Here is a 14295-nt window from a genome sequence, read left to right on the forward strand (position 1 = left end):
AAAGCCATCTGAATTCTACGATGCATTTTTTTGCTGTGTTGGAAGAGCTAGACTTACTCCCGCTATGTAAATTTTAAATAATCATCATTATACATTTCTTTAGAAATCTATTGTTCTCACGGTCATGGAAGACAAAAATATTCGCATAGCGGGGTGAAAAGTTAGGATGACTGCGCTTCTGCCCCGCTCAGCTGTCTTAAGATGTTGAAGTTGAAAGTTGAATATAACACATATGCTGTTTACTTTGGATATCTGCCTTATTTGGTCAAAATACATTTTATTTATCAATGACGTATATTTGTTTAAATCCTAAGATCATTTTACTTTAGTGAACGGCCTTTATCTGAAATTGAATGCACGCCAAGCCTGATGGTATTGTCTGAAGGCCAACTGTTTACATATGTACGGAGCATGGCGACGATGCTTTATGAATATATAATTCACGGATGACACGGTTTGATCCACGATTATCATATAAGGTGAAACTATATATTCATGTACATTCGTGTGTCTGTGGAACGATTTGTCTAGTTAAGAAGTGCATTACTATTTGTTTTTTTGTCAAACAGTCGCAATATATGTCACGTTGAGCGGAAGATAATTTAATTCTACTCCTACCTCTTTCTGTTGTTTCAAATATAACTGATTTAAACAAAATGTAAAGTAACTTAAAATAAGATGTTCCAGCGACTGTCCCGTATCAGCATTTAGGCTATTAACAATGCGGAAAACGAGCTTAAACCGCTAAAATGTTCTATATATCTTTCATACAAGTTTTTTCAAAAGAATTTGTTTTACATCTTATTTTGCGGCTTTACTCGTATGCATGCGTGGTGCCATATTGAATTTCTTGTGGTATATCTGCAGTCCGTTAAATAGCGTTGGTCTATCTTGTTTCAGGATTCTTTAATTGATATGGAAAGTTTTCACGAAGGAGAAACAGACGAGGACAATACTCCACTGCTAATGTCTGCGAGTGAGGATTATTCGTCGGAACGAAAACAAGTGAGTATTATAATATTGCACTATAGTTGTTGTACTACGTATTTTTTGGATTCGACTTTTAATTGTATTGTATTCACCTACTGGCCCACTTTATTTGATATTGGTCTTATTCGATTCAATTCACATTTATATTACATGATATTGGATTGACTCTGTTTTATAATGCCTTAAGTACCAACTAACTATATAAAATTTATTTGACGATTAGGCAATACACTCCGATAATTAGTAGGTAAATGTTGTTGAAAAGCCAACATTCAGTTTTAAAATGAGTTTTATTATATTATTATTGATATCATGCACTATAATCACTTGGGAGAAAGCAAACCCGAACGTTGTTCAAGTTTTCTAGAAATTTGAGTTTGCGTAAACAACTTTAAATAGATCCAAAGGCACACCCAAACTGAGTGTACCGACAATTTCAAATAAAAAAAGGAATTTCTAGAATTCGTTAAAATGTAAGAAAATCAAAATAAGAAAGGCGGAAGAGTAAGTTTTTGTCTTTATAAGAAAATCTTCCGTTACGACGAAGTTTCGTCTCACATTGTGTCAGAAGAAGGTTTTGAAATAAAGTCGAAAATTTGCACTTCTTTCCTCATGTTTTCATTCTGTATATTTTAAGATGGTGTTATTCAATTGAAATTATTTCTCATTGTATTGTACCACCATTGTACTTTACGAATAAAGGCTCTGATTGTACTTCATATTACGTCATCTTATATTTTTATCAAATCGCCATGTATGAAAGTTCAATAAACAACGCGCTGCTGAAATATAGTTAAGGCGAGCAAACTGCACGACTGAGAAACTACAAACACTTTTCTCATATTGTCAGCTAAGAGAAGAAAACGCCGATTTAAGACAAAGACTTCGTCGCGCACAAAAGAAGATCAATGAACATATGAATGAAATGAAAGGCCTTAACGAGAGGTAATTCCACAGGTGGTTATTTTGCTAGATGATTAATATAGCTATATATTTCAAAAACGCGGAAGTTGTTTGACTCTATAGTTTTCGTCATCCGATAATTTGACCTTGACATGTCATTCCTAGATGTTTACAAGTTATTGATATTAATGTAGTGTAGCTTTCTTTCAAGATTTGTTTTTATTTTCTTGCTTCATGAATTTTTTATGTCCGTGTGTAATATATTATTTAAAAGTCAATATTCTCTTATTCCTTTTCACCGAGTGTGCTTTATAAATAATATAACGATGAGTTAATTTTTACCGATAATTATCTACTTCAAGGTGCACATCATTTTTAATAAGATATTTTTAACTTGCGCCTAGATCTTTTACTTATTGTTAAAAACATCTTAAACTTAAAAATTTAAGCCATCCGATAGTGCCAACGATCTTTTGTTATCCAGACCAATTTTCGCGCCAGATCTACGATTTGCATTCTAATCTGTTGTTTTCTGTTAGAAAATCGATTTTTAGCTATATACCCGCTGTTCACGGCAATAACTATATAGTACAATGTAAACAAGTGATTTAACTGCTCTGGGCTTTATTGAAATCGTGAAATTATTAGAACAAACTCCATTGGAGCTTGCATTTGCTGTGCACATGAAAGAATATTTGAACAAATAGTTGCAAACAAATATTAAAAAGTTCACATGACCATTCATGTCATTGGCTGCCATTGCATGTCATGTGAAGTCATTGGTGTTTGAGCCTTCAGGATTCATTAGTGAAAGAGTTATATATTCATTTATTGACACGTCGGTGTGTTAAAAAGCACGTTATGATCATCTCTACCATTTTAAATTTGTTCTTTAAAGGCTTACTCAAGAACGTGGTCACTTTACAAAGTTACTTAATCAATTATTAAGAGAGTAAGCAAAATGATTCTGTTAACTTTTTGACCAGTATGTATGTTGATTTTTTTGCTAATTTATTGCTTATCGTTTACTAGTCATCATGTTGATACATTATTACCACCCTATTCTCACCCATTTTAAATGAAATGATAGGAAGTGATTATATAATGTATATTCCTTTGTTATTATTGTTCGTTTTTGACGTGTCGATGACTTTTCAAAACACATTTCGAAGCTCCTAATGAATATTCGTGATTCAGTTCTACTAGTGTACGTGCTTACTGAACTGTGTTGAGAAAAGTGACGTGAAATGCTTGTTCTGCAGATGTTTCGTCGATGCTTTTCATAACTTCCTTAGCTTTTACGAACATTACTTTCATTCCAATAATATGTTCCATGGTGCTAACCATAGAAGTCATGACGTTAAAGTCACTAATGAATCTGTTACTGAAACGATTTTTCCAAATGCAAACCTACATAAAAGATGCAACGTTATTCACATTTGTATGATGCATGTTTGACAGGAGTTTATGCGTTTTTAGGTAGATTTCAGTTGTAACTGTACCATTTATTTTTGAAGGTACTATAGCTTGGGCGAAAATTCCATTTCCTTCAAAGATGAACTGGAGGCAACGCAAATCCTTCTTTTAAAGGTGCGAAACAAGTTACTTGCAAATATTCCATTTCTGTGTGTGTGTGTGGGGGGGAGGGTTAATAAAGATGATCTGAATACTTGTTAGCCTGTTCACACGATCAAATATTATCAGCGTCAAAACTTATACCCATGTACTTTTGGAAGAAGTTTTCTTGCTTATTGTCCTGTGTTGAATTCCTGCAAAGCCGCAACTGTTCTCAATTAATTTGTGAAACACGTCTGCATTCGATTTAAAAACCCACAAATGTAGCTGAGTGATTTTTATGCCCTCCATCAGTGGACTGACATTTTGTAGATATTTTACAAAATCTGGGTTGTTATACCACCACACCATCCCTAATGTGTGATTTTGTCTCCTTTTGTTATGGTTGTTCTGCTTCTTAACTACTTTCCTAATTTTCTAGTTACCAGTCAATCATTTGCTCTCAATTACTTCAACTTGAATTTATATAGTTAAAATCGTTCTTAGCATTTGTTTTGGTTATTCCTTCCTAGAAGCAAGAAAATATACAGGAGTTACAAACGTGTATTGATCGGTTGAGGACAGAAATCTTTAAAACTGGTCAGAAATCTTTGGTAGGCATTTTAACTGTTGTCCTTCAATGATGGCGTTGCTAGATTTTTGGCGGAAGAAAATTTCAAAATGTTCGAGAAGATTGTTAAATAATCATTTTGATAATGCTTTCAAAAAAGCTCTGAGTGCTTTAATTTAAGACAAAACTCAGAATTGGGAAATAACCGCCTTCAGATTGTTTCTACAAATAGTAAGTTATTGCCGCCTACTCATTGTATATATATATAGATATATACAGTATGTTTATAAATTCTCGTGTACTTTCATTACAGCTTAAACTTATAATCTTCCGTACTATCGCCGCTGTGAATATACAACCCCCATCCATATATTATGTTATTGGTTATAATAATTTATTTATCTAAACATAGTTGTACAACGTGGTTGTCATAATTTATTTACGTTATTTATTAAGGATGTCTAAGTAAGATAATACATTTCAGATGAAATTATTTGATGGTATTGCCGGCTCTGAATGCGATGGTGAATCGCAAGTGATTGCTAATGGTTTCGCAAATCATGAAAACGATGATCCTCACAATGAAAAACGCCCTGTAAGATTATTTTTTTGTTCTTTGCATAGGAAGCATAGACAAGTATTGAAAATTGCCTTACTCCTCGTACTTGTTGAGCTGACAACGTAGCTAACATTAGAAAATCGAAGCGTCTTCTCACAAAAATGCGTGAACCTTCTAACTCTCTTTTTTCGTCTCTCATAGCCATCACATAGAAAGAGTGCTGAACTAAATCCCGATGATCTTGTTTTATCATGTACATTGTGTTCTGAAAAAATAAGGTAAGACTTAAATTTAAGATTACCAACACATGTATAGAGCCTATATTTACTTTAAATCCGTGATTGCGCATTCTTAAGAAGTTAGAAATCCGTCAGGCAGTGCTAAATATAGGAATATTAACTTCCCCCTCCCCCTTACCTTTTTAGTTTTGCCCCATTTTGGTTCATCGTTTGATTCTAGTTCTAGTCAAATATATACCGACAGTGGCGCGGAGCATCGATAATTTGGGGGGGGGGTATATTCATATAGCCATATGTTATAATCTGTAAACACAATTGATTTCAATAGAAACTAATAAAGTAAAACATGCATATGTGAATGATAGCCCCCCCTAATATCGATGCTCCGCCGCTCTTGTATGCAAAGCTCTTAAATAATTGATTTGAAAGCCAACTATATTGTCGAAGTACTTTATACTTCTCTTTTTCGAATTTACATCTTTCTTTTTACTTGTTATTACCGACGTTGCGTTGTTTTTATTAACTGCGCATGTCTATTCTATTCAGAATTAATTTGACTTGCAATCGTTATCACAAATATTGCCAATTGAACTGTCCAAACGAATTGAAAATTTTATGGTTTAGAACAAAATTATGGTCCCTTCAATAAGTAGCCAGCCCACGAGTTTGGTAGTGCTATGTAAATATTTCGATGTTCACTCACTCTAAAAACAATTCTAACTCTAAAAGGAATTCGTGTCCAATTGAGTGTTGTGTTGGGTTCATGTCATAATAAGTAAGAAGAGCTCATTTGCTTGAAAGATGAAAAACATGGGTGCGTCAGAACCTATTTTGAAGGAAGCTTTTTTTGCCGTCAATCTATCAAATCATAAACGAAAAACTTTCGCTATTTTTAATAAATAGTTTGCAATCAATCTTACATCAATGGTTTTTCTAAAACGAGACTTAAATCGTTCAATATTTTTATTGCAGAATCGATGAAATAACGAGCCATTCGAGAATATGTTCCGCTCAATCCCAAACGAAATATCGGCCGTGAGTGAAACTAGTTTCGATTTTACCAACGTTGAAAACCGACATCGCTTTAGGGTGCAAATGTTTTGTATATTTTTGATAGCATTTTGAAACCAGACACACTGAATGTTTATGTCACTTTATCACAAGCAGATATTGAAAATACATCATTCAAAATCGTTACCAAGGTGAGTATGTTTTACATGCTTGAAACAAAACTTTTATACGTTCCTTTGGAGGCAATACTCGCAAGAGTGAGGGCAAAACGTGTTGAAGAAATGCCCGCTGGAGTGAAGGAAAAATTTATTGAGGAAATGCTCCCTGAGTTAGGGTAAAATGTTTTGAAGAAATGTCCACGGTGATCTTCTCTATTTACTAACTTCCATGCCTAAGTCATTTTTTATCAAAAAAATTGATATGACTTTAAAAACAGTCAAATTTTTTGTCGAATATATATATTTAGCATTTATGAGTGTTTTTCATTGGTCAGTTGTGGTGACTTCGGTAATTAATACAGAACACACCCGTAGTTTTAGGGAAAAATTTCCAAAGGCAAAAAAAGTTAGTTATGTTACAAAATGCTCGCCTAAGAATGCTCGTCTGCTGTGAAATTGCCGAAGCGATGCATCTACTCCAGTGCTATTGGCGCAGTAGATGACATAAACATACGAATTAGTCCATGGACAAGAGCTTGCTTATGTATTTCAAAGATATTTTATTCACATATAGATATAGACTTTGTCGTGGTGACATATCTAAAAAATGTTTTAAAAATAGTTAATACCATGTGGTGAATGGTCAAAATAATAACATAATAGTAAATAGTTCTTAAAAGAGCTGTTTGAAACCAGAACTCAAATGCCGATCGTGTCTTTCAGCTTTTAAACAGTTCTTTTAAGAACTATTATGTTATTATTTTGACAATTCACCATGCATAGTATTTGCTATTTTTAAACAATATTTCACATAAAGATGAACGTATATATAATATTCATACTCTTTTTGTTTAGACCAATCTAATGAGTTACAGTAGTCATCATTATGATGTCCGCAGAAGCGAGTCAGATTGTGTTTGGTTTCGAAACAATTTGCTTGAATTATGTACTGAGTGTGTAGTTCCTCCCTTGGTAGAACAAACATCAGCTAATGGTGAGAATTTTCTATGTGTCACTTCAATTTCAACTATTTTGTATTTTTACCAATCAGTCAATTGTAATGGGGAATATTTATAAAGGATATATGTTAAATTTAACGTATTTTATCAAATGACTAGGATACGAGTTTTTCTTGTGTATGATGGAAGTTTTTAAACTAATCATGCGTTATGCAGGCAAAACAAGAGAACTCGAGAGATTTCTGTTGCGCCTGTGCAAGCATCGGATGTTAAGAGAAAGCAGTTTACTGAAGCTTTTTTTAACTGGCTCTAATGAGGTACGGATATTTCTTAAGTCTTTTAATAGCTGTTTTTTAATACCGGTATTAATTTTATAGTATTTCACGTGTTTTGGAGTATATGTATACTACAAAGTATAATTTTCTTGATATGTTTGGATCCAAAGAAGAGAGTATGTTTATTCCCCTCAGAGACACCTTGGATATGTAGAGGAGCCAATTACAATATATAAATAGTGCTTTCTCGAGAAAGTTTCGTGAAAAAGTTTTTACTTTGACTGAATTGTGCCTGGTTTATGGCAGATAAAATTGAGCAAAAATGACCTCTTTGATTGACCTTGTCCGTCGTCAGAAAGTCTGGAACGACTTATGTTTGGGACGTTTGGCTCGACCCAGGCTTCTTACCACGACGGATAAATAGTTCCATTGAAGGCTAACTTAATATCACAGTTACAAAAAGGCAATTTCACCCAATCAAAAAATTTTATTGGTTGTGCGTTAGAAATTGCTCCTACGTTTTATTAACGCCAATAAAAATTTTGCTGGTAGGGTTATTTTAACGTGTTGTGTTCATCGTTTCATTAACACTCTTCGTCTCGTCGTACACTCTAGAGTCTATACCAACATAATACTTGGAAAACGGGGAATTTTTTACGATTATTTTATCGTGGTGAAGAATGTTTAGAACTATGCATCAGTTGTTGTATATATGTCACAAATAATAAAATTCCGATTTTTATAAAGTACATTTAAGTTTCAAATATTTTATTGAATTATGCAAAACAATGCTCACGCTCATCTGTTATTTTTGAAAGGATATTCAAACTGCAAAAGAAGATTTTCTCGAGCGACAAGCTTTAAAACAAAATGCAATAGAGATCAAACAATCTGAAATGCTAACCGGTGACAAAGGAAAACTCGTCAAATGTAAAGTAAGGCTGATTTCACCTATCGCTTTCTTTACGATAACTCTCCCCGAAATCTTTTAATTATTACTTTATCTATCACAAATACATCTTTATGATGTCCATATTGTTGTCATTTTTCTGGAATATTATCGCCAAACTGTCTGTTCGAATGAGAAAGCACGTCAGGACGTTTGCTATACCAGACAGTCACGTAACAACAACTGGAGGCCTTCCGTTGGTGCTCTTTTAAAATAGGCTGCATGGTCGTATTTAGTAAATTATATTTTCGTATTTAGTAAATTATATTTTCGAAACTTAAAATTTGTGCTTGCATAAAGCAGTTTTCAGCTTTTACACATTTTATTTGAGAATAATCTAAGCACAACACAAAAGAAAATACCCTCAAGATAAATTTTTATAAGTGTCAAATCAACGAATCTCAGAAGACCTTCAAAAGACCAATTGCAAGTGCTCTGTTTTGATACAATAAACTGGGTATTCTTCAAATTGCCTAACACGATGACAGTTATTTATGAGTAACTGAATAAGGAAAATGATTATACCATTTTTTAATGATACGTTTTTTGAAATCAACATACCTCCTGAGAAGCCCAAGTGGCCCCGATCTTTAGCAAGTTATCATAAGCTATTTTAGGGGAACTTTGTTTTTGTGAGGTGTTCAATTGGTTAAAAGTACGCCTCAAAACATATCCTCAACACAAAGCATTTCTGTTTTATTGACAATAACCAAGAACAGCAAAGTTGTATCATGACAGTATGCTACTCATCCATAGTTCGTTATTTGACTTCCCATAAATACGTTTAATTATAAAAAAGTCTCTCAAACGTCCCGTCATGGCCTTATGTACAAAGTTTCCACGTCGGAAACCTTAGAAACCTTATTTTCGTTGTTGGACTTAGTCTAATGACTATATCTTAACCTTAATGTCAGGCCTGCATAATATTTTTAGAAATATTTGGAGTCGGTGGTCCATGGTTTAAATGGCTTAATTAATCATTTGCAGAATAATCTGGAGAATAATTCAACAAGTTGGTGTTACTCATATTTTGTTATAATTTTATAAATGATTAAAAGATGGCGATAACTCGATTTTGTTTCGAGATCTGAAAAATACCCAGGAGTAGGTTATAAAAACCCCGGAGAGCGTCATCCACACACCCAGGAGTAGGTTATGAAAAACCCCGGAGAGCGTCATCCACACACCCAGGAGTAGGTTATAAAAACCCCGGAGAGCGTCATTCACACACCCAGGAGTAGGTTATAAAAACCACGGAGAGCGTCATTCACACACCCAGGAGTAGGTTATAAAAACCCCGGAGAGTGTCATCCACACAATTTTTTCTGATACTTCTTACAAAATTATGATTTCATTCATCGCAATTTTTAGTATCACTGACTTGCTATTACATTTGATAAAGTCACCAAAGCACAAAGTGTGACTTCATACAACATTTTGATTGATTGAAATCACAGCTCGCTCGTCTACACTACACTGCGGTAATGCAGACGTAGTGAAAAAATGATTTTCTCGCAGTTTATACTAAAGCAAGACCTATTACTTCGGCCAGTTTCGTTTTCATTTGCATCTTTAATATGAGTCATTTTTATCTCATAATCCTCCCTCTATAATCACTACTTTGGGGTTAGTTATATTTGCATCTTTGATATGATTAATCTTTAGCTCGTAGTCGTCTCCCTAACCGCTACTTTGGTCAGTTTCATTCATCACAACTCTATTCCAAATAAACTGCTTTAAGTAAGGAGTTCTCTTGATTTAGTATGTTTAAGCTCCTCACTTTTGTGATGAATTGATCTGAATTTTCTGAAAATGCAAAGATCTGAAATTTATGAAAATGCAATGTTTTTGTGTTATTCTAATCCATCATGGTTTCATATAGTTGTGAAAACTGTGTTCATTTACTTTTTTTGTGCGATTTCTAGAGGGACGTGGTCGATGGTTTAAACGCATTGCGGAATCTGAGCCCACGGACACCTATTTGAAGGTATTGACGCATATGATTATATAGTGCATGTCCTTGATAAGGCTGTAAAATGACATAGAAAAGATGAATAAAATTTTATTAAAATTTTGCAAAAAATAGATGTCTGCGCAAGCATTGAGTAAAGTTTGTGATGATTTGGAAAGAGGACAGGTACGTATGTATAAACATATTTACTTCAAATGGTACATGAGATAATTTTTCTCTTTTGTAATTCATCTTTAAGTTACTTTTGCTCAACAAATAATATATTTCAATCTTTTTTTCCAGGAAGAGGACGAAAAGCTAATAATCTGCGATCTTCAAAGTGTTTTAGAATATATTTATTGTTGTCAGGTGAGTACTTTATGTAGGCGTTACTTTAAACATCATGCGCGAATGAAAAGTGGCTCAACTGCCCTAAAATAAAAGATTGCAGATCATTATTTTTGGTTATTATTTAATTTTCAAAGTACTGCCACTAATTGTAAAACGAATGAAAATTTTACGATTGATTTAGTTAAGTACTTTTTCCTTATGTACGACTTTTAGCCTTTATCAAGTTTTGCCTTCATGAAATCTTCACAATGCAACATACGTTTTCTACTGGAAACTTCACGAATAAGTTTGTGTTGACGATGAATTTGACAAAATTTCCTAAAGTATTCTAAAAACATACGTTTCGATTCAAATCAAGGCTCTCTCTCACCAAGTGGAAGCAACAGTTACATGATTGTCGTGAAAAATGTACTTATATAATGTCAAATTCTTTGTTTAGGAGTTATTGAGAAGGGTGGAAAATTCAGCAAATCGATTTTTATATTGGGAGGAGGAAGTTCGTGAGTGCGAGGAAATGAAGGTAAAAATTAAACAGTATAAATGTTTTTGTGTGGTTTTTGTTTCAAACTGTGAAAAACATTGCACGTAAATATTTCAAATTTGCAGAAAAACATAAACAGAGAAAGTAATTCAGATCTTACGAGAAAATGGGCTGAGGTGAGATGACTGTAGGTTGTCAGGTTATAGTGAAATTATGTTTCCTATTGATTTTTTCATAAGTAAACGCATACTTTCAGGGATACTAGTGGATACTAGTGATTAAATGTGCCGAAACCGAGGAAGGTTTAGTTAACATTTAATCAATAATATCCCTTTAGAACATGCGTTTACTTTGTAATCACATGGTTGCGGAGGTAATAATCAATGCATTAGACCAGGGGTCTCCAAACTTTACAGCCGGAGGGCCACATGAACTTTCATCCAGCATGTTGAGGGCCGAAGAATATAAAAAATTTCCACGTTATCCTTCAGCTTTTTAAATTTCGCAATGTGCTTGAAACGGAAGTAGGAAGTTGGGAGAAAAATTGACGTAAGCTACTCTTGCTAGTTGGCTTGCGACATAACGTGAACTTTCTGCACAAAGTTTATTTTGTTTAATAATAATATTGATAATAATATATATTATTTTTTCTTAAGTGCCTCTGCGGGCCGGATTGAGAGGCCCAACGGGCCGCATCTGGCCCGCGGGCCGTAGTTTGGAGACCCCTGCATTAGACTGTTCACTTTGACAATAGTTTCATCAAATTTTGAGCTCACTTATTCGAATATTGACAACCAATTAAATTGACGGTGTTTAAAGGCACATTGTTCATGGTCAGTGTTGGAATAAAGAAATCCCCATCTAGGTGTTTAATTGTAAATTCTGTTTTTGAATTGGTTCAGTGAACCTGAGTATGAATTTGCTTTGCAAATACATATTGTATTTTCATTATTGTTGAAGTTATTAATTGATGGTTCATCATCGGTTTTCCAAAATTAGTGACGAGAAAGTTTCTGAGGCGAGGGAAAGATGATTTCTTTTACAACTCAACGTCATAAATTGTTAGCCACTAAGGCTTGTAATAACGCAAGCTTGGCGATTTTGAACTATAGGTCGAAAGATTTACTTGTGTTTGACACTGAAGAATTAACGATTTAACAACAGCCGAGCAAGAGGACTCTTGACTTGGTAAACTTGTCCTCGAAGTATTGTGGTTTTAAAGGACTTGCAAAAGACATCATGCTATTAACCGTTTCATTTAGCAGAATTGAAAATGATTCAGCAGTGAAAAGATAAGATGCAAGCTGAAGCAATTTCTACGTGCCGAAAATAAAATTTGAAAACAATCTAGGCGTATTGTTTTATTGATAAGGGATATTTAGTCTGATCGTCCCTAATGAATATATTGATGCGGGAAATTCGTCAGTAAACGTCCCTGTGATAACAAAAGATCCCGAGGCAACAATGTGATTACTATTAAAATCTTATGATTCCTATGTTTAGAATCGATATATTCAGTGATCGATTTAAGGGAGGGATGGGGGGAAGAGTAAGCATCTCCTAGCCTTCGCTAGAAGAGGTGCAGTGGTGAAAATTTCCCTACGAAATGTTCATATACTAACCAATTAAGCTAAAACAACTGTCAAACTACACATTTCCCAGGGTCTCAAGTCAAGCCCATAAAAAGAATGATGCATTCATTTGAATGATATAACGACATCCACGAAGGAACCACGGAAATCTAAACTTGATTAATAGCCAATGCTAATAGCACGACATTTTATAAAAACCATTGTAACCCTCCCCTTCCGCCCTAAAAATCATCTTGGATTTATCCCTGATATTATATATTTATGATTAATAACTGTTCCAGTTATATTGTTTTATTTTAATTGTTATTTTATAAAAATTTCAGGCTAATTCCAATTTACTTGGGGCTAAAGCTCACTTAGAAATGATGTACGAAAGTCTTGCAAATGAGCTCGAGTATTTTGACTATCAAAAAGAGATGGAACTTCGTGATATATTCATTGAGTATACAACCTTGCAATCTGAGCATTATGAAAAGGTAGAATGCAGTACTTCCATGAAATTAGTCAACATTTATTATCTGTTCAGATTTCGTTGTATACAAAGAATTTTATGTGTTGCAACGTTAACTTACCTCGGTGGCTTTGTAGTTTTGTCTTTTACCAAATGGACGTCAATTTGTGTATATAATTAAATAGATAGACAAAAAGTAATCATTTGGTTTGTATAATAAGAAAAAACAAACAAGATTCCTAATGAGCAAAACGACTTTTCTGTTATTCTTTTTGTTGATTTTAAATGTCGTTGCATTATTTGAGCTAAATGTTTAAGTTTTCATCCGTGCAACTCTATCACTCTCAAACCTCAAGATTTTCTCCTAGATTTTTTAATAAGATAATATACCATAAGTTGGAGGACAGCTGTTTGAATCAGCTTACACGTTTTAAATACAAGCATTGAAAATATGTGCCTTTAATTTTGTCTTCTCCATATTTCTTTTCCAAATGATGAAATTAATAAATCGTGCGTGCACTATCTGAGACTACTACCACACCTATGTCAGCTTAGTTTTTGTTTGTAAAGTTCTTTGATAAATAGTACATTATGTTTTTATTTTAGGTGAAAAGTAAGTGGGAAGCAGCAACACTGATGACAGACATAGAACTGTCCCGTGCTAACAGGGCCATTGTATTCACGTAATCGATTCTTAAGAATATCAATCCGTATTGATCTTGTGATTGAGGTCAGAGGTATGCAGCTTCATTAGGGAAGAACGGAAAGAACTGTTTGTTATGTTGTTAGTCAATCAACTTCTGATTGGGCAATTGCGCTAATTAGTTGAAGAAAGATCCTTTGAAATAATTTGTTTAAATTACACCCTTTTAAATTTGCGTACACAATGGTTCGCTGGTTAATTTGTTTTTAGCAAATATTTGAGTAATTTTAAACTTTAAATATATGATGTGTGTCTTTCGTTCTGGAAACAGGTTGCTCAAACGCCGTTTGATTGACATAGCATTCATATATTTATTTGTAGATTTGGATCGTCCAGGTTGGTATAGTCCTGAGAAGAACTGTTGGTGTTTATTTTGACTGACGTTTCGACAAACTTAGCGGTACTCATCTTCAGATTCAAGTGAGGAGTAAACGTCAGGTTTGCCGTATTTGTTATCTGGTTCTTACGTCATCGTATCATACCATGACGAAACGTCAGTCAACACCAACATTCCTTCTTTGGACTCTACTAACCTGGACGATCTACATCTACAAACATGTAACGATACTCCCGGATGCAAACCATTCACTTTAAAGCA

The 14295-nt window shown here is 34.0% G+C and overlaps 1 protein-coding gene across 4 annotated transcripts; it reads left to right on the forward strand.

The window, feature by feature from the left end:
• The first annotated feature begins 100 nt into the window (after window positions 1–100).
• On the forward strand, window positions 101–13876 carry LOC124439998 (sorting nexin-7-like). 4 transcript variants are annotated; one of them, XM_046990309.1, is made up of 21 exons: window positions 105–479; window positions 901–1005; window positions 1841–1935; window positions 2792–2845; window positions 3411–3483; window positions 3981–4061; window positions 4503–4613; window positions 4779–4855; window positions 5789–5851; window positions 5934–6018; window positions 6841–6979; window positions 7161–7261; window positions 8038–8154; window positions 9102–9180; window positions 10094–10155; window positions 10255–10305; window positions 10423–10488; window positions 10910–10990; window positions 11077–11127; window positions 12867–13019; window positions 13601–13876. In XM_046990309.1, the coding sequence occupies exons 1-21, from the start codon at window positions 447–449 to the stop codon at window positions 13679–13681; spliced, it is 1758 nt and encodes a 585-aa protein (XP_046846265.1). In that variant the 5' UTR covers window positions 105–446; the 3' UTR covers window positions 13682–13876. The 4 variants fall into 4 exon arrangements, with proteins under 4 accessions (XP_046846266.1, XP_046846263.1, XP_046846264.1 ...); XM_046990307.1 differs by lacking the exon at window positions 13601–13876 and having other exon boundaries at window positions 102–479; window positions 12867–13246; XM_046990310.1 differs by lacking the exons at window positions 8038–8154; window positions 13601–13876 and having other exon boundaries at window positions 101–479; window positions 12867–13246.
• The last annotated feature ends 419 nt before the right edge of the window (window positions 13877–14295 follow it).

The sequence above is a fragment of the Xenia sp. Carnegie-2017 genome, unplaced genomic scaffold (assembly GCF_021976095.1).
Source record: "Xenia sp. Carnegie-2017 unplaced genomic scaffold, XeniaSp_v1 HiC_scaffold_2, whole genome shotgun sequence".
Classification (NCBI taxonomy): Eukaryota; Metazoa; Cnidaria; class Anthozoa; order Malacalcyonacea; family Xeniidae; genus Xenia; species Xenia sp. Carnegie-2017.